General features: G+C 34.8%; 3 protein-coding genes and 1 pseudogene across 3 annotated transcripts; 2 read left to right on the forward strand and 2 right to left on the reverse strand.

The window, feature by feature from the left end:
- Positions 1 to 2,530: 2,530 nt before the first annotated feature.
- LOC102578343 (uncharacterized) lies at positions 2,531 to 9,325 on the reverse strand. Its single transcript, XM_006354695.2, has 9 exons — positions 8,987 to 9,325; positions 8,368 to 8,452; positions 7,840 to 7,881; positions 6,494 to 6,662; positions 5,227 to 5,279; positions 4,902 to 5,126; positions 3,502 to 3,548; positions 3,259 to 3,333; positions 2,531 to 3,058 (listed from the first exon to the last, which is right to left on the reverse strand). The coding sequence occupies exons 1-8, from the start codon at positions 9,286 to 9,288 to the stop codon at positions 3,279 to 3,281; spliced, it is 978 nt and encodes a 325-aa protein (XP_006354757.1). The 5' UTR covers positions 9,289 to 9,325; the 3' UTR covers positions 2,531 to 3,058; positions 3,259 to 3,278.
- Positions 9,326 to 11,481: 2,156 nt separating this feature from the next.
- Positions 11,482 to 13,576, forward strand: LOC102600381 (phospholipase D alpha 1-like; annotated as a pseudogene).
- Positions 13,577 to 16,717: 3,141 nt separating this feature from the next.
- Positions 16,718 to 19,716, forward strand: LOC102578671 (protein Asterix). The gene is made up of 3 exons (XM_006354696.2): positions 16,718 to 16,938; positions 17,421 to 17,521; positions 19,323 to 19,716. Exons 1-3 carry the CDS (start codon positions 16,798 to 16,800, stop codon positions 19,387 to 19,389), a joined length of 309 nt encoding a protein of 102 aa, XP_006354758.1. The 5' UTR covers positions 16,718 to 16,797; the 3' UTR covers positions 19,390 to 19,716.
- Positions 19,717 to 21,137: 1,421 nt separating this feature from the next.
- On the reverse strand, positions 21,138 to 23,977 carry LOC102579008 (biotin carboxyl carrier protein of acetyl-CoA carboxylase 1, chloroplastic-like). The gene is made up of 7 exons (XM_006354697.2): positions 23,512 to 23,977; positions 23,374 to 23,427; positions 23,036 to 23,169; positions 22,652 to 22,943; positions 21,947 to 22,018; positions 21,497 to 21,562; positions 21,138 to 21,412 (listed from the first exon to the last, which is right to left on the reverse strand). The coding sequence occupies exons 1-7, from the start codon at positions 23,644 to 23,646 to the stop codon at positions 21,389 to 21,391; spliced, it is 777 nt and encodes a 258-aa protein (XP_006354759.1). The 5' UTR covers positions 23,647 to 23,977; the 3' UTR covers positions 21,138 to 21,388.
- Positions 23,978 to 24,994: the final 1,017 nt, after the last annotated feature.

Consider the following 24,994-nt stretch of genomic DNA (forward strand, 5'->3'; position numbering starts at 1 on the left):
TAGGGAGATGAAGGAATAGAGCGAACCAAATATGTTTAGTTTCTATAAACCAAGGATGAATGAATAGGTTTCCCCAACTTTGCCAATTGTCATAGTGGATGCCAAAGAATGTACGAAGGCTATGAATATTTTTTTAAAAAAACTTGCATGCGTTTTATGTTGGGTTAAAGAACCCATAGACGAGGTAAAGCAATGGTAATACGGATTATTTGACAAAATAATTTGTTTTTCAAAAGCAGTAGATGTAGAAGAGTTCATCTATAAAAGAGGAAAGTTCATAAATAACTATAGTTTGGATCATAATTATCATTTAGTAGCTATCGTTTACCTAGTATTTGTTTGCTCAAATTTAGTTGTATTAACACTTGCTGAATTTTGCTGGATATTCTCATTTTAGGGGAAGTCGCTCTATATCAGTTTATTTTCAAATTTTGTGAGTATATATGCAAGGATACAATCTAGTTACAACTTCGAAAATCGCTAGATTCCTAATACATCTCAGAACCATTCCATATACAACCTAACTATAATTTCGAGATACAATCCAGAATCAACAATGTACACCCCTAGGAAATCTGTCTATGTAAACACCCATAATTTAGAGAGGATGAAAGAGAGAACAAAGCAAATGCAGGCCAGCCAGAATCACCATAAGGCATTTCCTTGATATTCAATCTCGAAATGAAAATTGACTGTTAATCCTACACTCCCTCCTTGTTATTAGTAGCTATAGTTTGCCTAATTACGATTCATAGTGACTGCTTTTGAGTTGTAATATGTTGTACCTAATGGCTCTATCTCGGAAAATTGACTGTTAATCCTCCACCCTCTCCTTGTCATTAGTAGCTATAATTTGCAGTGATTACTTTCGAGCTGTAATATGGTGTACCTATTTGCTCTATCTCGGAAAATTGACTGTCAATCCTATACCCCTCCTTGTCATTAGTAGCTATAATTTGCCTAGAAACGATTCATAGCAACTGCTTTAGAGTTGTAATATGTTGTACCTATTTGCTCTATCTCGGAAAATTGACTGTCAATCCTATACCCCTCCTTGTCATTAGTAGCTATAATTTGCCTAGAAACGATTCATAGCAACTGCTTTAGAGTTGTAATATGTTGTACCTATTTGCTCTATCTCGGAAAATTGACTGTCAATCCTATACCCCTCCTTGTCATTAGTAGCTATAATTTGCCTAGAAACGATTCATAGCAACTGCTTTAGAGTTGTAATATGTTGTACCTATTTGCTCTATCTCGGAAAATTGACTGTCAATCCTATACCCTCCTTGTCATTAGTAGCTATAATTTGCCTAGTTACAATTCATAGTGATTGCTTTGGAGCAGTAATTTGTTGTACCTATTTGCTCAATCTCGTTGTATCTGTCACTCAAATTCCTCCATCTGTTTGTTACATTATTCAAGTTCTTGAAATTATTGCTCTTGTATCATAAAAGGTACTGGGACATTTGTCAAACTCCAAGCGTTTGAAAAAGAACAAAATAACCGTAATAAGTCAAAGTAAAGATCTTTATGTATGAATTTAGAAACATGCAACTTTCTGTACATATTTTTTGTTTGTTGTTATAGATGGAAGTAGGGGTGTCAAATGGGCGGGTTGGGTTGAATTGGAGATATTAAAATGGGTTGAAATAGAAAAGGGTTGGGTCTTGACCCGCCCAATTTGACCCGATTAATCTCAATAATTTTAACATAGTGATATTTAACTTTTATAATCACAATTTGAATTTCAGCTCAAGATTTTTTTTAAAAAAGTAACAAATGGATAGATAAATCCTAACAGATGTTAAATATATAATAATTCATACCTTTAATATAGAAACATATCTTAGTAAAGAGTTTTATAACGGGTTGAAATTGGAGATTGAATTGATCTCAATTGAAGATTCTCTTAAAATGGGTTAGGCTTGAATGGGTTGAGATTGAACCCAATTCAAATTATCTTGAGCGCAACCCTTAAAATTCTGTGCGGATTGGGCGGGTTACCTATGTTTGGATTCATTTTTGACACCCCTATATGGAAGTCATATCTGGACTTGAGCAGTTCCACTCGACTTTCTACTAATGTGGATTTAAATTTAATTTTAACTTTTGACATGTTATAAGAGTGATAGAGCATTATTATTAAGATAATTTCATTAAAGCACTAAAATATTCAAGATAATAAATGAAAATGGTTCAATAAAAAATAATACAATTTCTTACATGTTTCCCAATTGACCTCTAAAAAATAAAATTTTAAGTCATTATCCTATTAAATTAATACAACTTAATGAAAAAATGAATTTCTTTTTATGATTTTTTTTTTAGTATCAAACATAACTAGAAAAAGTAAATATTAAAAAAATTATTCGGGGCGGGTCTATGCGGGGCGGGTTGAAAATGAAAATAGTTGTTATGCGGGGAGGGGCGGACTAAAAATTTTGCGAATTAAGCTCAACCCGCACCGCCCCATTGCCATCCCTACTGCTAGCAGTTCCATAATCTACTGTTTCCAATACTTCTGATGTTGATTCTATTGACTTTATCTTCATTCTTCAATGACTTTCTATAAATTATTTTAGCCCAGTGGAAGACTGTGTTTCATGAGATCCATCTTCAAAAGAGTATTACACTTGCAAAGCAAAACGCTTTGTGAAATTAATCTTCTTCTGATGCAAATGGTAAAATTATGGGAAAACAGATTTATGTATATAGCATCTCTACTCCCATCCCAAAAGAAAAGAAAAAAGAAAGAGAAACGAAGTTAGAGAACAGCCAGTCATAGCGGTTCTTGCTAGTGCCAAGCCTCTTCACTTTCATATTACTAAATGTACTGATGTGGCACTTCATCCGCTGGTTGCTTTGACAAACAAAGACGGCATTTAGCAACCATTATTGCGGTATTGCCTGGAAAACAGCAGTAGTCTTGTTTGTAAGTTGGATAGTTCCTCCTGGACAACTTCACCATCTAAATCCCAATTTAAGTCAGTTTTTATACACCTCAACCTCAATTTAGTTGGGATCATTCATGTGAATCCTTTGTATCCATTCTGCCCTGTTCAGGTCCAATAGATACATCAGCATTGTTTTGAAGAAGTTTGAAGATAAAAATCTTAGAAGCTTGAAGATCAACTCAATGCCTCTTTAGGCATATGGTTGAGCCCAAAGAATGTCAGAGTCCAATGCCTCTTCAAGTTTCAATCTTGGAGTTATGCAACATTAGGGAATTGTAAGCGTTTGTTCACCATTGTTTACCTATCTGTGTAGTTGAGGTTTCATGATATGGTAACATGCATCTCCTCACTTACCATAGCAAGTAATTCACTTATCCTGTCAAGGAAAAACTACTGTTACAAAATGATAGTAAAATTCTCATTCGAGGGGAAGCAATACATTATATGACTTGTTAACTCCAATATTAATAGAAGCCAAGAAATGCAGAAGTAGCTTAAGTATCAAGGATTGAAAAAACTCAGAAGTCCCACAGAATCAATTTACCTGAATCTATCGACATTGACTTCTGCGAGCCAGGTTGTTAAGTAAACCTACAAATCACATATTCAATTAGTACAGAAATAAAAGGATGTGGAAACACCACTAGAAGGTTTGTAATTTTTCCATCAATAAGATAATGATAGATCTTTCTAATATGATCATAAACAATGGCATTTCTAAATATCTTTGTTGACCAGCTTCAACGTCTCACATATGTTTTTTCATCATTTCCTTGAAGAACTCTTGTTTTTTTAAACAAAGAAATCGGGGTTCAGTGGTGCACGATTCGAAACTTGGTAGATAATGGTCCACCTCTTTATCCTTCTTCACGTAAATACCATGCTTTTGACTACAGCAGATTTCGGACCCATGACATGCCTCTAATCCACACATCACGTGTTGTGCTCTTACCACTAACAAAAGTCCCCGGGGCTCATTTCTTTGAAGACTTTTTTTCATATAGAAGTAATTTACTTGTATCTAGTGGAAGCCCATGTTACAAGTAGTACACAGAAAGTAGAGTCTTAACACAAAAATATAGTTCTCTACAACCGAAACCAATTTAATAATACTAACAGGAACCTCGTGTGTAATATTTACTAGGAGAATATCTTAAGCTTTAACCATGACTCTTCCTAGAGATCTAGCCGTAAAAGACCTTTTCACCTTAAGATAAATCATGTTTACATGTTGCACTCCACTATTATAAAAATATTACCTTGACAACAAAACATGGTTCATTGTCATGAACTTGAAAAACAAAACATGATTTAATGAGCAAACAACATAGGAGAGACAGGAAAGCATGTCTTGAACTTAAAAGGAAAAAAGTAAGTTGCAGAGAAATAATATTTCCAGTGAACCAATATTGCTACCTCACACAGATTCAAGAGAAATTTGATGCCAAAAAAGGCCTCTATGCTCAAGCCAAAAGCTTTTTTTACTAGCAAACGCTGAAAGCTCAAGAAGATGGATACAAAGGAAGAGTATGTAAACGAAAGGAACTTTATGTATTAGAAGTAAGACCTTTAGAAATTATATGGGATATACATATTTATTGTTGGTACCACTAGAGAAATTATGATATGCTGCTTCTTTTTTTGGGTTAAAAAGGACCTAATGTTATTTATATCTTATGCATCCGTACAAGATAAGAGTGCTAAAAATAGCACTACAGTTAGTCCAGGCACAATTATAATTAAGATATGCTACTCAATGTGCTGGTTGAGGGGCTTTTCCCAAAGTAAAACTGATATATCTTACAATCAACTAGGGTCTTTTGAAGCACTTAGGATGTGACTCAGTGTGCTAATAATTCTAACAGCTATAGATACATATATAGGAGTAGGCACACAAATTTATTTCTAAACATATAACTTCATATACAACAGGTGACACAATACCTGGAGAACGTTCCTCTCTAGTTGACTACTTGATTGCGTGGTGGTAGACTGAGAATTGCAGCTCTCTACCTTGGGCACAAGTTGCTTAAGAACCTCATTTGAGTTTGAATCACATATGCGTAGATCATCAAACTCTCCAACATAGAAATGATCACTCCATTTCAGCCTGTCAACTTGTGAAAAATTCTCAGAACCAATGGAGCATATTTCCATCACTAGCAACCGCTGCACATCACTCAACTTTTAAGAAGGAAATACAAATAGATAGAAGATTTTACGAATAAAGTGAAATGCCTCACTGTGGCTGAGAAGATGAGAAAAATACCTTTAGATTTGTTTCTGACACAAACATCTGGACCAGCTCCTCTGCCAGTTTCTCTGAAGTCATTAGAGAGGAAAATTATAATTTTTAAATATGAAGCAGATATATAGATAAAAAGAAAAGTTAATTACTCTGTATAAGAACAACAGGAAGCCAATGCTGAACTCCTTTTGGTGATTGTTTAATGGGACATAAATCGTGTCTCCATTCTTGATAGTTCAAGTTTATCCGTAAGATTTGCTACCCATGAAGCACTAATTATTTAGTTAACCAAAGAGATTAAGGGTAAGGGTGACTGCCAAATGTCCTCTGGTCCGGCAGAAGAGACTAGCATGTTCAAAACCCTAGTCCAGGAAAAGAAGATGACCAAATGTCCTGACCATTTAGACTTAAAACTTTACCTCTAACATCTTATACCACATTGACTCCCTTGATAAGGAACGACTGAGGACAACCAGCCTTGCTAAGGTTTATATGACTTTTTTTTGTTAAGTAGGTTTTATATGATTACCTATGTTGTAGCAAACTGTAATAATCCTTTTAGTTTGATTCAAGTTAGATTGATAATCTAACTAATGCTGAAGCCTAGTGATGCAAGTATGGAACGGACGGGTTGACTGGTGAGCAAGCTACTGTTATGCAGTCACTAAATTCCACTTCTTCCCTTGGTCAAATAGGGTTATACAATTAAAATTAATTGTGGCATCGTCTAATGAAATCAGTGTTACTCTATCATTAACTCCATAATATTTTTCTCTAAACAATATCCATAAGGCATCCAGCCAATCCTCCGTTAATCATCCTATAAAAGCTAGGCATCTCTGTGGCATTAGTTCAAAGTTGTAGGGAGTTCTTAGATGGAATAGCACATGTATGTTGCAGAAAGATGTACAACCAACACTGGATCCCCCTTTTTTTTTTTTTTTTTTTGGGGGGGGGGATGACAACCTCCCAGGAGTAACAGTGATCCTTCCCTACTTTGCTCTCTTGGTGACTTGAATTGTTGAAATATTGGAGCGGAGGGTGCTTTCCACTTGACCAATCCTCTCTTGTCCCAGCGCACAATCTTCTTTCATTTAATAAGTAATGGTACACTGGACTCTGAGATGACCTTGTACTACTAACTAAGTATATAATGAATTTAAGGGATAGTCATTGATTAACTCACACTACGAATTAGCATATGATAACCTTTTAAAAAAACATTAATAAATCTCTGCAGGAATTCCCATTAGTGAGACAGTCAGCAACTTGCAAATAAAATGCATACCGAAATCAAAGATCGACAAAAAGGTGAAAACAGGAATCCCATCACAATCACCAGTGTCATTCAGGTTTCCAGGGAAGCAAGAAAACTCAGTAAGTGGGGTGCCACTTGCTCCTTTGAGATAACACCTCATTGATTTAGAAACATTGACCATCTGAGTTACAACAACCACCTGTAGACAGCTAAAAAGTCATGGTAATTCTGTTGAAGGCACTTGAATCAAGAAGGTAAAAATGTCGCATCCAGTATCCCAGTCTGCTAAAAGGTCATAGCTTCAATACAGACATGGGGCGGAATAAGATCCATGCCTAAACGAGAGCTGCTAGAAGCAGAAATCAAGAACCAAGTCTAGGAGATAAATAAATCACTTGCGGATTGGTTTTTGTCAATGAGTAAATGACATCATGCAAACAACTAAGACCTATGTATCTCCTGATTCACTCTTGATTTTTGCACCCTAGACTAAAAGTACTTTTAACCCAACTTTCCAAGCAACCAAACCTTTTGCCACTTTAACTTTACACTAACACCTAGCAATATATGTACTATTAGACAGTAAATAGTTTCCCTTATGAGCTAAAGCTTTTTGAACCAGCAAAAAGTTCACTTCTATAATTTTGTCAAATTAGTAAAATAGTGTTTTATTGGAAAATAACATTAAGCGATAGATAGTCATACAACCATAGGTTATAAGAGTGTGAGCTCAAGGATGTTGGATGATCAAGTATGAGATAAATGCAATTCAGTATGTCAAACAAGACCAGTTAAGCATGGAAGACAAATGCAGATAAAAACTCCAACATATCTGTTTGTTGTTTTACTACAAATAGCATGAAAGGAACTTGTGCCAGAGTATGAACTAAACAAAAATAGAGATGTTCTTCACCTAGAAATACTTAACACAACCACTGGCCTTCCAGATACTTGGGGATTATGAAAGTAACAGTGTGCTTAATTAGCCATTCAAATTGTCCTGATCAAAATTAGTCATTCAAACTGTTGACAAGCCATACATATCTATTTACTCCTCTATTTTTTATTTAGGGATGTTTCCCTTCTGAACATAGGAAAGGGTTGAACGAAATAGGGAGCATTTTAAAGTAACACAGTTATAGAACATTTCGAGAAGCCTGAACAATTAAAGAAGATACTAAGCATGACGGAGGGATATACAGACACGTTTAGATGTTTTAATAACAAAAATGATATTCCGGTTCTGAGAAGCAGAAAAGAAAACCACAGTAGAAAATTCATTTATTTGACAAAAAAATGTTACCAAGTTAGTCAAAGTAGCAAGCTAATCACAGATACATTTATGAAGTGAATGTGCAAAGATGTAGTGTGCATACCATATCTTTGTAAGATGACAAGAGCTTACTCCTATTAGTCTCCTGAAAAATGAAGACAACTGTGAGAAATTGTTCAGAGTACAGTTTGATTTCGTCATTAAACAGAGATGGGTTTTCCATTCTACTTTTACACTCTTTTCCAGCATATTTGACCAATTAAATAATGGGGAAAACCTCTGAGGTGCAATGAGAAAATATTTCCAACATGACCAATTATACTTAACAAGCAACCAAACAACATTAATTCAGCAACAAAAACCATTAAGAAATTCTTTTTGGTTGAAAGGTGCTGATTTATTGTCGGTACGTTCAAATTCAATAGGTTCCCTACATCATTAGGAGGATACACCGAGGGGCATCAAGTAAAGATAAAGCATCAGGCAATGAAGATCTGTCTCACTCCACAATAAGTGGTTTTGTTGTATATTTTGTCAATCAACTTTATAGAGTGTGCAATAGCCAACTTCTGGGACAATTCAAATTGAATCCAAAAAGACAAAAGGATAAAAAGACAATTACTATAATCACCTGCTGCTTGAACAATTTCCTACATGCTTTTTTACGTATATCAGGCATCTCTGTCAATACACCTAACTCCATTGCATCCATATACCTGCACCAAACTCCAACGGAGGTCATTCCGAATCACAGATAATTCAACATTAGAAACTGTTGAAAGTCCTACACTAGTTGAGGGTATGAGTTGTGTAGTCAGTTGAGTAAGGCCCAAGGTCAATTTTCATAAAAGAAACCACATTGACAACAACACAAATTCACATATTCTCTTCAATACTAAATACTATTTCACGCTAAAACATGGATGCTACTATTTGGAAAGTCAGACAGCTTTTTTTTTTCATCAAAATTTTCAAATATTTTAGAGATGTTTAAACTATAACTATTGTGATTCATACTACTTCCTTTTCAATTTGTTTATTGGAAAAAAAACTTTTTGAATTTTACAATATTGAACTAAAGATAATGCAGAATGTATCAAATGCTTTTAATCTTGTGGTCTTAAAGAGTTGGCGGAAAGCTGCAATCTTTTCGAAACCGACTATAAAGGAAAACAAGACAAACAAATTGAAATGGAGGGAGTTTGTATTTTTTTTATGTAACGAAACTTAAACGGCTGTTTGAAGTTTACCTTTGGGAGAGATAAGAATTTACTACATAAGTGGCGTATGATCGAGCAGTGGAGGATAAAGAAAGCCATTGCGTCCGAAGAGAAGACAACTTCGACCACTGGTTTCTCAGGTTTCGTTGCGCCGCCGGTCTCCATCGCCGTATATCTTGAAAGGATGACGGCGTCGATGGCGTTGTTGGTGGCGCCGGCGACTTTGCAACCGGACTTTGAATATTCCATTCCGTGGCTTCATCGGAGGTAGTCGGAAAGGCAGAAAGTGTCGGTAACGGCGCCGGAGCAATTGGGAGGACTTTGGACTCCATAGTTGTGACCGAAATAGTGTTGGGTTTAGGATTTTTTTCCCCTGGATAAATAAATATCTTATTAGGACCGGTCTACTTTAGCTCATAACCCAAATATTATGTGGCATATAAGGCTTATTTGGTCTTATTTTCAGAAACACAAGAGAGAAAAATCAAGAGAGATTCGTTTTAGAGATTGAAAGAAAAAGAGAAAATCCCGTTTTTGCTTCTGAAAATTTTCTGCTCAGGCAGTCCGCTTCAAACAGAGTTTGCCACTTCGTTAACCGTTGGATCGTGCTCAAATTTGAACTGGGAGTTCTCAGCATCTGGTTCTTGCAATTCAACGGTGGAGATCGGATTTGAAGGTCTGTAGATTCTGATTTGAGGGCGTGAACAGTAGCGCCTTTTTGGGTGAAATCTCTTTTTTAATTCTCTAGTTTTGGTGCAATCTTGATTTGTTGTTGCTCGTTGTTTGGCGCTTGTTTTGTGGCCAATTTTGGAGAACAATTTTGTAACTCTTGGTGTTTATAGTGGAGCTTTTGGTCTTGTGGTTTTTTACTCTTCACATCGAAGGGTTTTCCACGTAAATTGTTGTGTCTTGCGTGATTGGTTTATTCTTATCTTGTTGCTTTAGTTTGGTTGATATACTTGATGTCCATTCTTCATATTACTTGATTGGTTTGTCTTCTCTTGGTTCAAATTGAAAGGGAAAGTTTAGATTTGGGTATTATTCCGCTGCTATCCTATCTGACATTTTTGGTAGTGCCTGGTCTTTCCCAACAAATAGTACTACTGATGGCTAGTAGCTGGAAGAAAAGAAGCAAAAAGAACAATGACGAGTAAACTTGCGTAAAGTGTAATAGTGGTCGATTTAGTCCCTAAGGTTTAGAAAGTTAATACTTACATCCCTTGTTTAGTCGAAATGTAATTATAGTTGTTACAACATCAAATTGATCGTCAAAGCCCAAAGGTACCCCTCACTTGTGAGTCAATGCCATTTTATGAGATTGAGCTCAATTTATATTAATTTTTAAAGGATAGTTTGTCTTAAATTTTAATTCATGCTTATATAAAAGGACTAGATCGGCCATGCACGGGTCCGACATACTTGATTTTGATGCTATTTTTTAAATATAATTTTGAAAGATTTCAATGTTCGTAAACCCTTACTTTATGTTTAATCACTTAGAATGAGCTTAGGTACATGATAGTGAAAGTTGTGATTGAACTAATTTACATGGAATAAAATTCTATCAAATTGACAATAAACAACACAGTAAAGATGCAAGTAGAAAGAGCACAACTCTACTACATTGCTCTGAATTATTCACTCAGTCATATCCACTACTAGAGTAAATGTCTTTTCTTCTTAAGCTAACTTTCGTTGCTAATAGCAACTGAGAATACTTTGTTGCCAGTCTTCTTGCATCTAGTTGGTTGTCTTGCTCCAACCAAGAGACAACCATGTTAGAATTGTCTGGTCGTACATAAATTTAGAAAGAATAAAATAGTAAAAAATATTATATATATACATCATTCAAGCGAAGTAATCTGTATTGAACACCAAATAGGTTAGAAGCAATTTTTTCTTTTCATACTGGGCTAGATTTAGAGTACGTCTTATTAAATTTGTAGTACAAGATAATCTAAGTTTGGGCCTAAACTTCTCACAAGTAAATAAGTATTGACATTTCAAAAATACCTGATAAAGGAAAGTCAGCAGCAGAGGAGAATATGTAGCTGCCAAATTTTGTAAAACATGAAATATATGATCTTCTTTAGTTCCTTGAATAAAAAAAAGATTTTTTCAATTAAAATATCACTCATTTTGATTCAACATTTATTAGTTTAACATATAGCAGAGTACGTAGTGGTAGTTAATTGGGAAAAAAATAGAAATGATAGACAATGGCTCATGCAAAGTACTATCACAAATATCAATTTCAATCACATAAGAGAAATGAAAGGAGCTTTAGTGGCAATAGAAATCAAAGAAACAGAACTATGTACTCAAAAACCAAATAAAGAAAACACAAAAGGGAGGAAGGAAACATGGAGAAAATGAAATATTTCCTGTCAAAAGTTCTAAGGAACAGATCAAATGAAGTGCATAACCAAATAATAGCCATGGTTTAAGCAAGTTCCATGGAAAAGCCTATAGTGAGTTATTGCAGCAAATAGAAGAAAGAGAGAAAAGGTGAATGACAAATTAAAATGGCCCAAGAAGTTAGTTCAAGAGTTAGAAGACAGTAATGCGTAAAGCAAGGCAGTAATTGGTCTAGAGGCATTACCTCCCCTACATTTGGAGGAGTCCCGTACACGTTTTTCAAGGAGAGACAGGGGTGTCAAGTTACACTTAACTCCGATGCAGACATTTCAGACGATATTAGAAATTATATCAAGTCATAAGGACTTTTCGAACATCAGAGATGTTGGGAAGACATTTTTTATGCAATCAACAATGCAAAGCATATGATTTATATATCCGTCTGGTCAGTGTATACAAAAATTACCTTGATAAGAAATCCAAAAAGGCCAAAGGTAGGCGGAGAACTTACTCTCGAGGAGCTCCTGAAAGAGAAAGCAAGTGAATGAGTTAACGTTCTATTGCTAGTTTGGGATAATATAACTTCAGATGAGGTAGTAAAAAGAGATGGACCAATGTCAACTCATGATCAAGAAAGTTAAAAAAAAAAGATTCAGGGGTTTCAAGTTGGTACAATGTTTACTCATCATCAAAAGATGATCGTTGTAGACACTGAAATTCCAGGAGGAATGTCACATAAAAGGATGATAGTATGTCTTGGTGGTATTGATCTTTGTGATTGTCGATATAATACTCAAGACCACTCATTATTCAGGACATTGGACACAGTACATAAGCAAAATTTCTATCAGCCTAGCTTTCCAGGCTCTTCAATCGCGAAAGGTGGTCCAAGAGAGCCTTGGCATGACATTCATTGTAGGCTAGAAGGGCCCGTTGTGTGGGATGCCTTGTATAATTTTGAGCAAAGGTGGAGAAAGCAGATTGGAAATAAATTTATCTACTCAATGAATGAGGTTGATAAGTTTATTATTCGTCCAATGGAAGTTACAACATCAAGGGATAGAGAAACCTGTAATGTTCAAATATTTCGGTCTATTGATGGTAGTGCTGTTACTGACTTCCCTGTAAACCCCGAAGAAGCTTTTGAGGTAGGCTTTGTTACTGGAAAAAATGTTGTCATTGATCAAAGTATCCACGATGCATATATTAGTGCCATTCGTCGAGCTAAAAATTTCATTTACATTGAAAACCAATACTTTATTGGAAGTTGCTATGGTTGAAAGCCTGCAAATGATATCAAGCTCGAGGACATCGGAGCTTTGCATCTTTATCCCAAAGGTGATCTCACTCAAGATTGTGAGCAAGATTCAAGCAGAGGAAAGATTTACGGTCTACATTGTTCTTCCGATGTGGCCAAAAGGTATACCATAAAGTGATTCTGTTCAGGCAATTCTAGACTGATAAAAAAAGGACAATGGAAATGATGTACACAGACATATACAATGCCATTAATGCCAAGGGAAATACTATTGCTGATCCTAGAGAGTACTTGACATTCTTCTGTCTTGGAAACCGCGAAGTCAAAAAGCTTGGAGAATACAAACCTCCTTAGAAACCAGTTCCTAATACTAATTATGCAAGAGCTCAAGAATACAGGCTCTTTATGATTTACGTTCATTCAAAAATGATGATCGGTGAGTAAACAATTTCAATTTTTTTTTGTCTTACTTCCCCTTTTAATCCGTTTCACAAAGAATGTCTTTTCCTTTTCTAATAACTCTTCAATTCTAACTTTCCACGACATGTTAAGTGGTACATTCTACACTTCTTTAGTGCTTAAGACCACAAGATTCAAGTCTTGTTTACTTTCTTAAACTCTGTGTCAAATCAGAAACCAGATAAACAAATAGAAACGGAGGGAGTACCAATTTTATCTCTATTTATCATTTTGATCAAACTAATGTTTGTGTCTTTTGTTCTTTCTTGAAATTGATGACGCATACATTATAATTGGATCTGCTAACATCAATCAAAGGTCAATGGGTGGTGCAAGAGATTCTGAGATTGCTATGGGTCATGTTCAACATTTTCACTAATTACACTAATTTACGTAGTCTGGTCGTCCCTAATCAAGGGGTGCAAGTAAGAATATCTGATTTTCTTTTAGGTAATCCTACATTTAGCTACACTTGTACTTGTTGGTAGCTGATACTTTGAAAAATTTTCTTTCAAGACTTTGATGGACGACATGGAAAGTGAGGATTTGTATAGTTGACTCTAACTTGCTTGAGATTGAGGCACAATTGTCATTTTTATCGACCCTGCATTTAGTTGCTCTAGTCCTACACTGTGAATTCAGAAATATGACTTCATTATGTTAGTCAAACTTGTAACTCCATCTTTGTGCATAGACCATAGTTGGTCCTAGTTAAGCAAACAAATGACCTCATTGAATTTCACAAAACATGTATGATAGCTATTGAATTAATTCTCAAGAACCCCATTGACAATGTCAAGGAGTTGTCTTAAGCAAAAAACTGTGAACCTGATTGTATATGGTTTTCATCAGTCAACATTGAATTACAACATGTCACTATTACACTCGAGAAGAATCTATATATCCTAAGTCCTTATTTGTGCCTTATGTAAATTTTCGTTAACTATTGAATTAATTCTCAAGAACCTCGAACAATCATACATTATTAGTAACGTTCAATGCGAATCTTAGTACACCAAAACCATCCAAAGAACAAGTGTTACAACATTTGATTTCATATTCTCTAGGGGATCCAAAAAAATAAAGGCAATAGGAAATCATAATGATAATACTACATATTTATTGATCACAAATATGGTTCAGTAAATGTAAACAATGTACCTTAGCTTGTAAATATCGTACCTTGCTTGTAGATCAAAATCTCAAAGAAAATTTGTGAAAAAAAAAATACAGTAATTTTTAGTTGACCAGGCATATCATCAAACACTTCTGCTGAATCAATGTGCACATCGTCATAGTGATTAGAATATTTTATATCGATATTACATCATCAAAGAACAAAACTCGAATTGAAATGCTTACAGGTGAATAAATAAATAAATAAAATCATAAGTCGTGGATTCAACGGCATAAATGCTAAGCCAAAACTTCACTTCAAAATCTCATTCACCACCCATAAACATCCACTGCAAGAACAAAGAACAAAGATAAGAGTAAACAAAGTTGAGGAATCGGGAAGAAGTCTCGGTCCTAAAATAGAAGCAAAAAGGGAAGAATGACCATTTTGCTTCTGCTGCTTAGAGGAGGCAATCTCAGAGAACGCAAAATAAGATGTAAAATATTACACGTGTTTACCTTACATAGAAAGAATAATAAACGTGTAATTAGCAGATATAGGACAAAGACACCTTGTCAAATAAAATGAGCCCAAATATAAGGTACTACTCACATTACTCTCGGTACAATAAATACTTGTTGTGTTGGTCCTATCCTTATTCACTTATTAATAAGGGTAATAACATTCTCTTAAATAGATAATATCTCATAAATTTTGGGATATTGATTCATAAATAGATCAAAATATCAAATATTTCTTTTGACAAAGTCCTTTAGAGGGGAGAATTAAGAGGAACAAATCATACACAAGTATTGATTAATAATTTTTTTTTTCATAATTGTAATTTATTTGCAACCATTTTGTAAAAATAATTTTAATCACAAGAAAATAGGAGGGTTAGTTTTATTAAGAAGAAATTGAAGCTAAAAATTAAGGGGACATGAAAAATTACCTGAAAATTGAAGAAGTATTACGGGAATACGGAAGATCGAAAGTCGTGGAGGTCAAAAGCTTCTATCTTTTCTTTTCTTCAATAGATAGATGGGAGCTAGGTCAAAACATGCATGGATGTCGCACGCAATAAATCAATGATTGTATGACCACGTGGAGTAAGATGGAAGAAAGGCTATAAACTGATATGATCAAAATGCCCTTGATAAGTAAATAAAATTATTAAAAACAGACATGTTGATACCACATGGTATACCCATGGTAGAAAAGAATTAGTCATAAAAATAGTGAACTTAAAAGTATGATTTATCATTTGAGAAAGATGCTTTAAAAATGTTGGTAAATATTTTACGGAAAATGGTCAAAAATATCCTTGAACTATAGGAAAAAGTCTAAAAATACCCTTCATCCATCTTTTGATCTAAAAATATCCTTTCATCCATCTTTTTGACTCACTTATACCCTTGAAACTAACAATTCTCTTGCTTAAAAAAAAAAAAACTAACAATTCTCTCTTTATTCTTTATTTTTAAAAAATATTTATTATGTGTCATTCTCCTATTGGATAATACAAAGAGCCCACCTCAATTAGATTATTTCTCATTATTTATCCGGACCAAAGCAATATACTTCTTCAAAACCCAAATTTTTTTTTATAAAAAAATGTTGTAGTTTTTTATTATTTATTTTTTTTTGGATCCAACTTCTCTCTATTTTCTTATATTTTTACTTTGATTGAAAACTCATGACATAAGAAAAAATTAACGGCTAATATTTAATTACTTAAATCAAAATTCTAAACATGATATAGATGATTAATATTTTATAAACAAATTTATCATGTCTTAATCATAACAATATATTATTTTATCCACATATACATTACACATATTTTTCTCTATTTTCCTACTTAAATTTTCCCTATGGCTACGACCATCCATCTGCTTTTTTTTCATTTTTTTAATGAGTTAATCTTTTAAGTAAAATTGTTTGTGGAACGTTTTCTTTGAAAAGTAGTTATCACAGATTAGCAAAAAAATTAAGTTAACAGTTTTTCTATTTATTTATTTTTAAAAAGGAAGATAGATATTGTGGCACTATTAATATTTCTATAATATACTAATTATTTAAAACAAACTTTTTTTTAAGAAAAGAAATTAGAGAAAATACAAAAATTACTAGATTTTTTTTATAAAAAAAATTGGGGTCTTGAAGAGGTATATATATTTTTGATTTAAATAGATTATGGGGAAAAAATCAATAGAGATGAATTTTTTTATTTTATCTAATAAGAAAATGACAAATAATAATTTATTTTTATTTTTTTAAAATAAACTTTGGTTGTTAGTTATAAAAGTATAAGTTAGTCAAAAAAGTGAATGAAAGGGTTATAGTGAGCCAAAAGAGTGAATGAAAGGGTATTTTTAGACTAAAAAATGGATGGAAGATATTTTTAAATCTTTTCCTTAGATCAAAAGATGGATGAATGATATTTTTAGACTTTTTCCTATAGTTTAAGGCTAGTTTTGGCCCTTTTCCGAATATTTTAACACAAGAAAATTATGACATTCAAGCCTTTTGGGGCATGTGCAATATTTACATATTCAAGGGGTTCATTCAGAAATTACCACTTACTATTTCTTAGGCTTTTTCTGGTTCGGATCCAAAATCATTTTCGGAGCAGAAACTACAGCGGGCATGTCGTCACCAGCGAACGATCCACGGCAACCGTCGACGGCAAAGCCGTACAAGCCTTCGCCGGTCGCTCCACAAGATCTTCCTATAGATTACTCCGGCTTCATAGCCGTCATCTGCGGCGTCTTTGGTGCCATGTTCAGAGTGCGTACCCTTCTAAATTCTGTATATTTTGTACCTATACTCGATATTTTTTTCCTAATTTGGTTATATTTAGGATTGTATCTATAAAATTAGATTGGAAAACGCGCTCTTAATTCCCATCCAGAACGAAGGATTATCCTAGATTTGTTGTTCTTGAGCTGAGGGTCTCCCGGAAACAGCCTCTCTACCTCCACGAGGTAGTGGTAAGGTCTGCGTACAATTTACCCTCCCCAGACCCCACCTAGTGGGATCTCACTGGGCATGTTGTTGTTGTAACGAAGGATTATCCTAGATTTAATTTTTTTGGGGGAATGGAGTTAGGTACATACAAAGCTTCAGGCTGTCAATACACGAGATCCGCTGCTCATATCTGTAATTGAACTGATTAGATTTCATGTGCATAGGTGGATTTTGTTTTTGTCGAATGTTAATTTATATAATTGTATGCTCAGGATCATTTACTCTGGTGATCTGTTTTGTAGTACAAGATTTGCTCGTGGCTTGCTATTATATTCAGTGCTCAATCCCTTGCTAACATGAGGAATATGGAAAATGATCTTAAGCAGATCTCAATGGCCATGATGTAAGTTCAGCTGTTTGATTAATTGTATTGAGAGCTATATGTGTTGTTATTGTATGTTAGATGTATCTCTACAGGTATTATTCGGAGATGTTCTCCTAGTTTGTGGAAGGAAATTTAAATCCTAAATTTGGATTCTGCTCTTGCTAGAGTTGTGTTCCTTGGATTGAACCTGTTCCTGATTGTGAAATAAACAAATATTGGCTGATACTGATATGTATTGAAAGGCATAACGGGGTGAGGTATTATCAGGAATAACCATCCAAGGGAACTCACCAGAAGTACTATTAGAGTCTAATTTTCTTAAGAATAGTACAAACTTGCTTCAATTGATACTTGCTCTTATTATTGCACTACTTGCTAAATACAATTTTCAGTGTGATTATTTGCTGCTCCTGCATTTATATTCACAAGGAGGTATCAAACCTGGAAGTAATTTTAATTTTAAAATATCATGAAATGGTCTTCAATAATATGGTTTGTTTTGAATGGTTAGTGGAGTTTTTCTTGGATTGGAATTATGTTTTGCCTTCCATGCAATTGCGCTTTGCTGTGCATTCAGGACATCAATTTGAAGTAAATTTAGCTACATTTTGCAAAATGTCAGTTGTGGATGGTTATGTGTATGTCTATGGATTTTAACCTTATTTTAAGCTGTTGAACTCTGGAATGCAATTTCATTTTATGATAATTACCCAACAACACAGTTATTCAGTAGCCATTAAGTGGTTAGATAAAAAGAAGGGGAGAACTTTTTAATAGAATATCTCATTTGATCTTCTGAAAAAATTGGCATGTGATTTGGCTCATACATGTAAAAAAAAAACGTTAGAATGTTTCATTTGATGTGTGGTTTGTATGGAATGGGATGAAAAGACAATAACGAGGAATCATTTTCCTTCATTAAGAAAAAGAAGGATAATTTAGCTTTTTAAGAATATCAAATAAAACAAATAAAGTAAAGGTAGAAACCCTAATTATCTATTGAACGTGGCAAGATGAGTTTGAGTTGTCACTGTGGCTCCGTACAGTTCCACTCTGCCCCAAAATTACTCAAGCCCAACTAGTCAACAAATTTTGGGAGTTCAAGGAATATATAGTCTCATAAAGGTGAAGTAAAAGATAGTATTCACTTGTGTGGGTGGTTGCAACTCTTGTAGGACTTAATATGTAATGAGGTACTTTCTGGAGTGTTGTCCCTTTTACCCTTTTTGCTGTCCAAATAACAGAAATTGCAGGAAGTTAATTGTGCATTACTCGTTTCCCTTCTCCTGCAACCAAATAGTATCTATGAACCTTAATATGCCCATGTGTTATTTTTTATGTCTCAAAAACAATTTAGTAGTAAGGCATCGTCTTCACCCACCTTGCCACACCCTCTGCTTCCATGCCCAGATTCTAGAATGGTTGTGCCCAATGTCTAGTAGCCTAACTTATACTGTATGTAAGATAGTAAAGTAGATTGGATTCCCAACTGTTTAGTAAGGTAGTGTTATAGATCTGGAAACTAAACAAATAGATATTATCAGTTCTATCAGTCTTGTAATTGTAAATGATAAATGAATCGTTGTCAAAGAATAGTTTGTTTGACTAGCTAAAGAGTTATTACAACAACAACAACAACATACCCAGTGAAATCCCACAAGCTAAAGAGTTATTAGATCAAACAAAATGGAAAGAGAGTATTCATGAAGCATAAAAGAACCTATTGCAAACTGATTGTTCTGCTATTAGCTACTATTACATTTTCATTCCTATGCTAGATTGTGTGTCTAATCAGAACTTGTTATTTTTATTGTCGCAGGTTTGGTATTATGGGTCTCATGACAAACTACTTGGGTGTTGGTCCCCGGGGAGGCAAGAAAACTTGATGGATTTCAGGCACAAACTCATTTATAAGAACATTAATGTCAAACATGTGGACGTCGTCCTGAAATATTTGCACTGTTTTGATGATTCTGAGCTAAATGAAGTTGTAGAATAGGTTTTTTTTGTAGTTTGAGCTCTTTTTACAGGGCTATTCTGTTCTAAGTTCTAATTGCTCTTAGCAAAAACTAGACAATTATTATTGTGGTGATATAACATTCTGCTAGCGAATCCATGTTTCTCTATCCTTCCAACTTCCACTATATTTCAATTTATGTCTTGTAATGATGGAAACAGCTAAAGATTAACTACTCTTCAGTATTCACCTCCAATTGTTCTGTTATCTGTTAGATATTTAACTCTTGCCACTAAATTAAATGTAATGGTTCGGATTCACTCTTCAAATTAGTCAGTAATACACTTGTTTTCTTCACGGTTCCTTCGCAATACTTCATATGCATACACAAATCATATCTGAAAATTATGTTTTGTGAAGTTATAATAGTGTATGCTTCTAATAATTGTTCCATCATTCATTTAATTGTCGATACTGAAGTGATATGCCAAAAGTGGTGTATTGGATTTCAGTCATGTTCCCTCTGCACGTCCTATTGTGGATTTGGTAAGGGGAGCCCGTTTTCATATTTAAATGATACTTCCTCGACCTTATGAACAGAAACAATAGGTGATTCATCTAGGTGAGTGTACCAATTTCATTTTATATAAATATAAATCCCTCTGTTTTGACATAAGAAAGTGACAGCTTTTTTCAAATTTGACAGTCAAGTTCCCTACTACTTCCGTGAATACGCCCTGTCAGCCCCCAAAAGTGCTTTCCTTCTAACTTGAAAGAAAAAAGATACTCAGCTTTTTGGTCTACCTTCTTTACCCATCAAAAATTCTGTTAATAGATTTCATTTCCCTCTTAAAAACAACCTGCTTCTGTCGGTCACCTTACAATTAATCATATTCGTGTCATCTTTTCTTCTTTTGAGTGTCTTGTCCACGATCTCTGTCTATTCAAAGATCCGAGACTGCTAGTGTTGTTGGTGACATTGGTTCCCCGTCCCTACTCTCCTATCTCTCTCACCCTGGTTGGGCTATGGATTAAATTGTGAATCGAGTCAGGAAAAAGAAGTCCAGCTCCAGGCTTTAAAGAAGAGAAGAAAGACCTGGCTTCAAGGGAAATGGTTTAGGAAAGAAAGATCCCAAGCTTATGCTGAATTGAGAGTGGACTTGCCTTGGTCTTCTGTGAGTTCCAGAGATTCAGATCAAGGTAGTTGCGTATGCACTGACAGACTTAAAGCTGCATCTCCTCAAAGTTCTAATAAACTCTGCTTATTACTTCGTGAAGATAAACAAAATACATTTTGTGGTTTAACTGATACAGCAAGTATCAGTAAAAACGTGGATGCCCTATACTGGCATATCTTTGATTGCCTATATGCAAATACTGACAAAGCTGATAGGCATAGATCTTGAACTGCACATCTGAATGCCAGTAAAATTATGTTGCAACCCTCATATCTCAGCTCACGGTATTTAAGAACTGAGAAACCTCCGAAAGCCAATATGATGCAAAGTTCAAAATTCAGCGGAGAATATGCTCATCCCTTTACACTTCTCTACTTAAAATCAAGCCTTTGTTCATTGCAGGGTTCGAACTCATGAATGAGCCTAACTACACGCTGAACCAAACCCTTGGGGGTTCATAGCATCAAGTACTTAAGGCAGAGAATGAAAGATAGCAGGGTGACAATAGACTAGAGGATATCATCAAGTCACGACTTTATAAAGAAAATATAGTTCCAAAATTTATGAGCAGCATAAGGAAAATGAGGAATACAAGCTATAAATATGATCATAGATTTCAACAAGTCTAATATGGTGAACCAATCTTCTGAGCAGATATGCCTTGTGCTAAAGACAGATTTGCTCTCTATAACTTTCGAATCTCACTCTGCTTCATCCACCTATGTTGCACACCAAGATGACTTCTTTCTATCATGGTTCAATGACAAATAGAGGCTGCAACAAGAGATTGGAAATCACATAAAGCACAAGTAGACCCGAACTAGTCTAAAGATCTAAACTAGAGAAAGAGAGACATACCGTGTCCACACTAACGGGCTTACCATCCTCTGCAACTATGTCAACTACGGTTCCAGCTTGATCAGCCTGATAAAGAATTCAAAAAATAAATGCAGTAGGTACAAAAGGAACTTAAAACTGATACATCATGGTGCGAGAGTGGCCTAAGCAAATCGGATAATTTTGCGACCAACTTTGCCAAGATGGGAAATGTTCAGAAGAGCTCCTCTTTATGACACATCACTTGCCTATTTAAGTCATTCCTACAGTCCTCTAAGTACCATGAGAATGGATGCAACAGAAAAGGAAAACTGAAAATACAACACTTAAACATGTTCCGCACTAGGAATTATCTGATTATAAATGTTTCTACCCTATCATATTCGCCTTTTTATTTAGGAATCTATATATTGCAAGCAACTATAGACTCAGTTGCCCTTTCTGGAACTGAAATCTTAATCCAAAACTTACCTCAATTTCATTCATCAATTTCATAGCCTCAATGATGCAGACCACTTGCCCTTTCTGGACCTTGTCTCCTACCTGGTAATTCACCAGTTTAGTCAGGCTCATGAGAAAACAACAAGACCAAGAACATATAGAGGTAAAGAGAAAAGAGAAGCTGCAAGCAAAAACATAGTGGCAAACATTCTCACTTTGATTGCTAGAAGATGTGAACAGCGTGAAAGTGAATTTGCCCTAAACTAAATATTTCTCTGGTTTCTGGACTAACCCAAACATTTAATGCTAAATTTAACATAATATTAAGGAATTCAGGGACATGCTAGAGTGCAAAACATGAAAAAATTGATCTTCATATAGACCTCCCAGTCTTTTCCCTCCCAAAAAATGATAATAAAGGAAAGAAAGAGAAAGGGCAAAAACAGGAAATAACAGTCAGCAACAACAGCAAATATTCATCCCGCTCTGACAAATTTACTCCATCTCCAAACTATAAAATCAACTATGAAAGTTTAATTGCTTAACAATTGTTAATAATTGTTTCATTCTTCATTTCCCCCCTTTTTTTTTAATTGCTCATTAACTAAATGTGGATTATGGAGCGATTAAACCCAAGGTATTCCTTAGGCCACTTTGTGTCAGATAAATATCATAATACTGCCCTCTAGGTTCAATGGCTACTACTACACAGGTGAAACCAATGTATGTATTTACCTTTACAAAAGGCGCTACCCCTGGGGCAGGTGATCGATAGAAAGTTCCAGCCATGGGACATTTCATTGGAGGATGTGAGGATTTAGGCTTTGAAGGTGCAGGTGGTGGAAGCGCAGGAGCTGCAGAAGCAGGGGCACTTGCAGGAGGCAACTGTTGCTGAACAAAGGCCTGTGGAACAGATGGTGGGGCCATATAAACAGGCGGCTGGGGCAATGCCGCCTTCTTCCTTATAAGAATTTCACAATTGTTTTGCTTTAGCTGCAGCTCCACAATGTCCCTTGAATCCACAAGCCTAAGCACAAAAAAGGCAAAAACTTTGTAAAATGAACTCTACAAAAAGACGAAAAAACAAACAAAATTATAGGTGATGAGAGCTTAACGCACTCCACAAGATCGGCTGCCTGAGACATAAATGCTTGAATGGATGAAGCATCTGGAATACTGTATTCAGTCTTGGAGACTTCCTCCAAGCTTTTCTCAGAAACTGGTTTTGAATTGTTCGACTTGTCAATAGCAACCTTAAATCAATCAATTAAGTAAGCTTCAATACCAAATCAAATTGGGGTTGAGTGTACAAATCATCTATCTCATTCTTTTTCTCTAACTGATAAATCAGAACATATAAGGATTCATTATAGTAAACTAGTCTTAGTTATCTGTCATCCTACAACAACCTCGTCTATTAATTTTAACACACAAAAATCCAAGAGACATAAAATCACCTCATTCAGCTGGGCATTCACCTTAAGCACCTGAGATTGGATGCGACTGGACCCCTAAAGAACAAAACACACTAAACTCAACCAAATGCATGATAAAGCTTCAATCTTTACGATTAACCTCTCAAAGGGAACACAAACCTGAAGACGAGGGAGCAATGCAGGACCGGATCTGAAGGAAAGGGAGCTCTGGGGCTGATGGGTCGAGCTTAAATTGGATGATGAAGCAACGGAAAGGACAGAAATCTTAGGACAAGGGACACTGAAAGAAGCCATTGCCAGATTTTCAAGAAAAGACTGTAATTTGTCTATATGGCTATGAGGGAAATTGGGAGCTTTGAAGGGTTTTTGTAGAAGAGAATTGGACGGTGAAATTGATGAGATTTAGCAGGGGGAAATCCGAAATTGGAGAAAAGGGAGGGAGGGGGCGATACACACGAGGGAGAAGGGGGACGATGCGATTTAAGCTGGCAGAGGCAGATGGAAGAGTTGGAAAAAGGGGTTGAGAACTAAATAAATGTAACAGAAAGTAGGTCCACCTAGTATATATGTGAAACTATTTGCTTTTCTTCTTACACTTATTTCCCTTCTCTTGGGAACTTTGGGCCTATCATTGGATCATATCAAATCACAATCAACTTGAATTAACAAGCTTAAGCTAAAATAGCCGGTGAATGTATAATATATGTATAATCGTATATTAGTATATGTACTGACTAAGACAAGTAAATAGTGAACTTGATTGACTTTTTAAATAAAAATACTAAGAAAAATCAATAAGGATCATTTAGTTTTTTGGATTTTTCTAATATTATATACATTAATTTATACAACAACATTTGGTTGTCCTATATAACAAAAAGTAATTTATGTATGGACTTGTTCAATGTCTGATAGAGTGAAAATTATTTATACTTTAGAACTTTTGTTTCAAAAATTAAATATTTTTTCAACTTTTGAATATTAGATTGTCTTCCTCAAGGGGTTGTATGGGTTGTTATATCCTGGAGGAGACAAGTGAAGAGACATTCTGCTAGATCGGTGTAGATTATATCGTAGTGAGCTTGAAATTGAATCTCCTTAAAGTGAAGGAGATATTCACACCTCAGTCTAATTTTTTTTTATTCATTTTTTTCATTTTATTTTTAACTATAATTTATTATATTTCTAGTATATTACACCAACACAAAAATAATTAAACTTTACAATTCTAATATCCAGATGAGTTGTTGCTACAAAAATAATTAAACTTTACAATTTTGATGATACTTAATGAGTTGACGTTGTCAATTGTTATCTTGCCTAAAATTAAAACTTCAATGTAAGATGAGCATCGAGCTAGTTGCGGATGCCATAATGATTCATTCCTGAAAATTAAATTAAACGGAGGATAAAATTAATTTTTACTTCTCCTGAAATTAAGAAGAAATGAAAGAAAACCCACAGACATGTAACTAAAAGTAAATTGAAGACAATAATTTTTTTCTCTTTAGTTTCTCTTGAACGGATTTCTGCTAGCGAGATAATAAATGTCTGCTCTTAGTGCAACAACTCTTTGCAGATCTGATACAACCCAAAAAAAAATGTTGAGAAATGATACATAGTAATTTAGTCTAATATACAA

Source organism: Solanum tuberosum, unplaced genomic scaffold (genome assembly GCF_000226075.1).
Source record: "Solanum tuberosum cultivar DM 1-3 516 R44 unplaced genomic scaffold, SolTub_3.0 scf00180, whole genome shotgun sequence".
In the NCBI taxonomy this organism is placed as follows: Eukaryota; Viridiplantae; Streptophyta; class Magnoliopsida; order Solanales; family Solanaceae; genus Solanum; species Solanum tuberosum.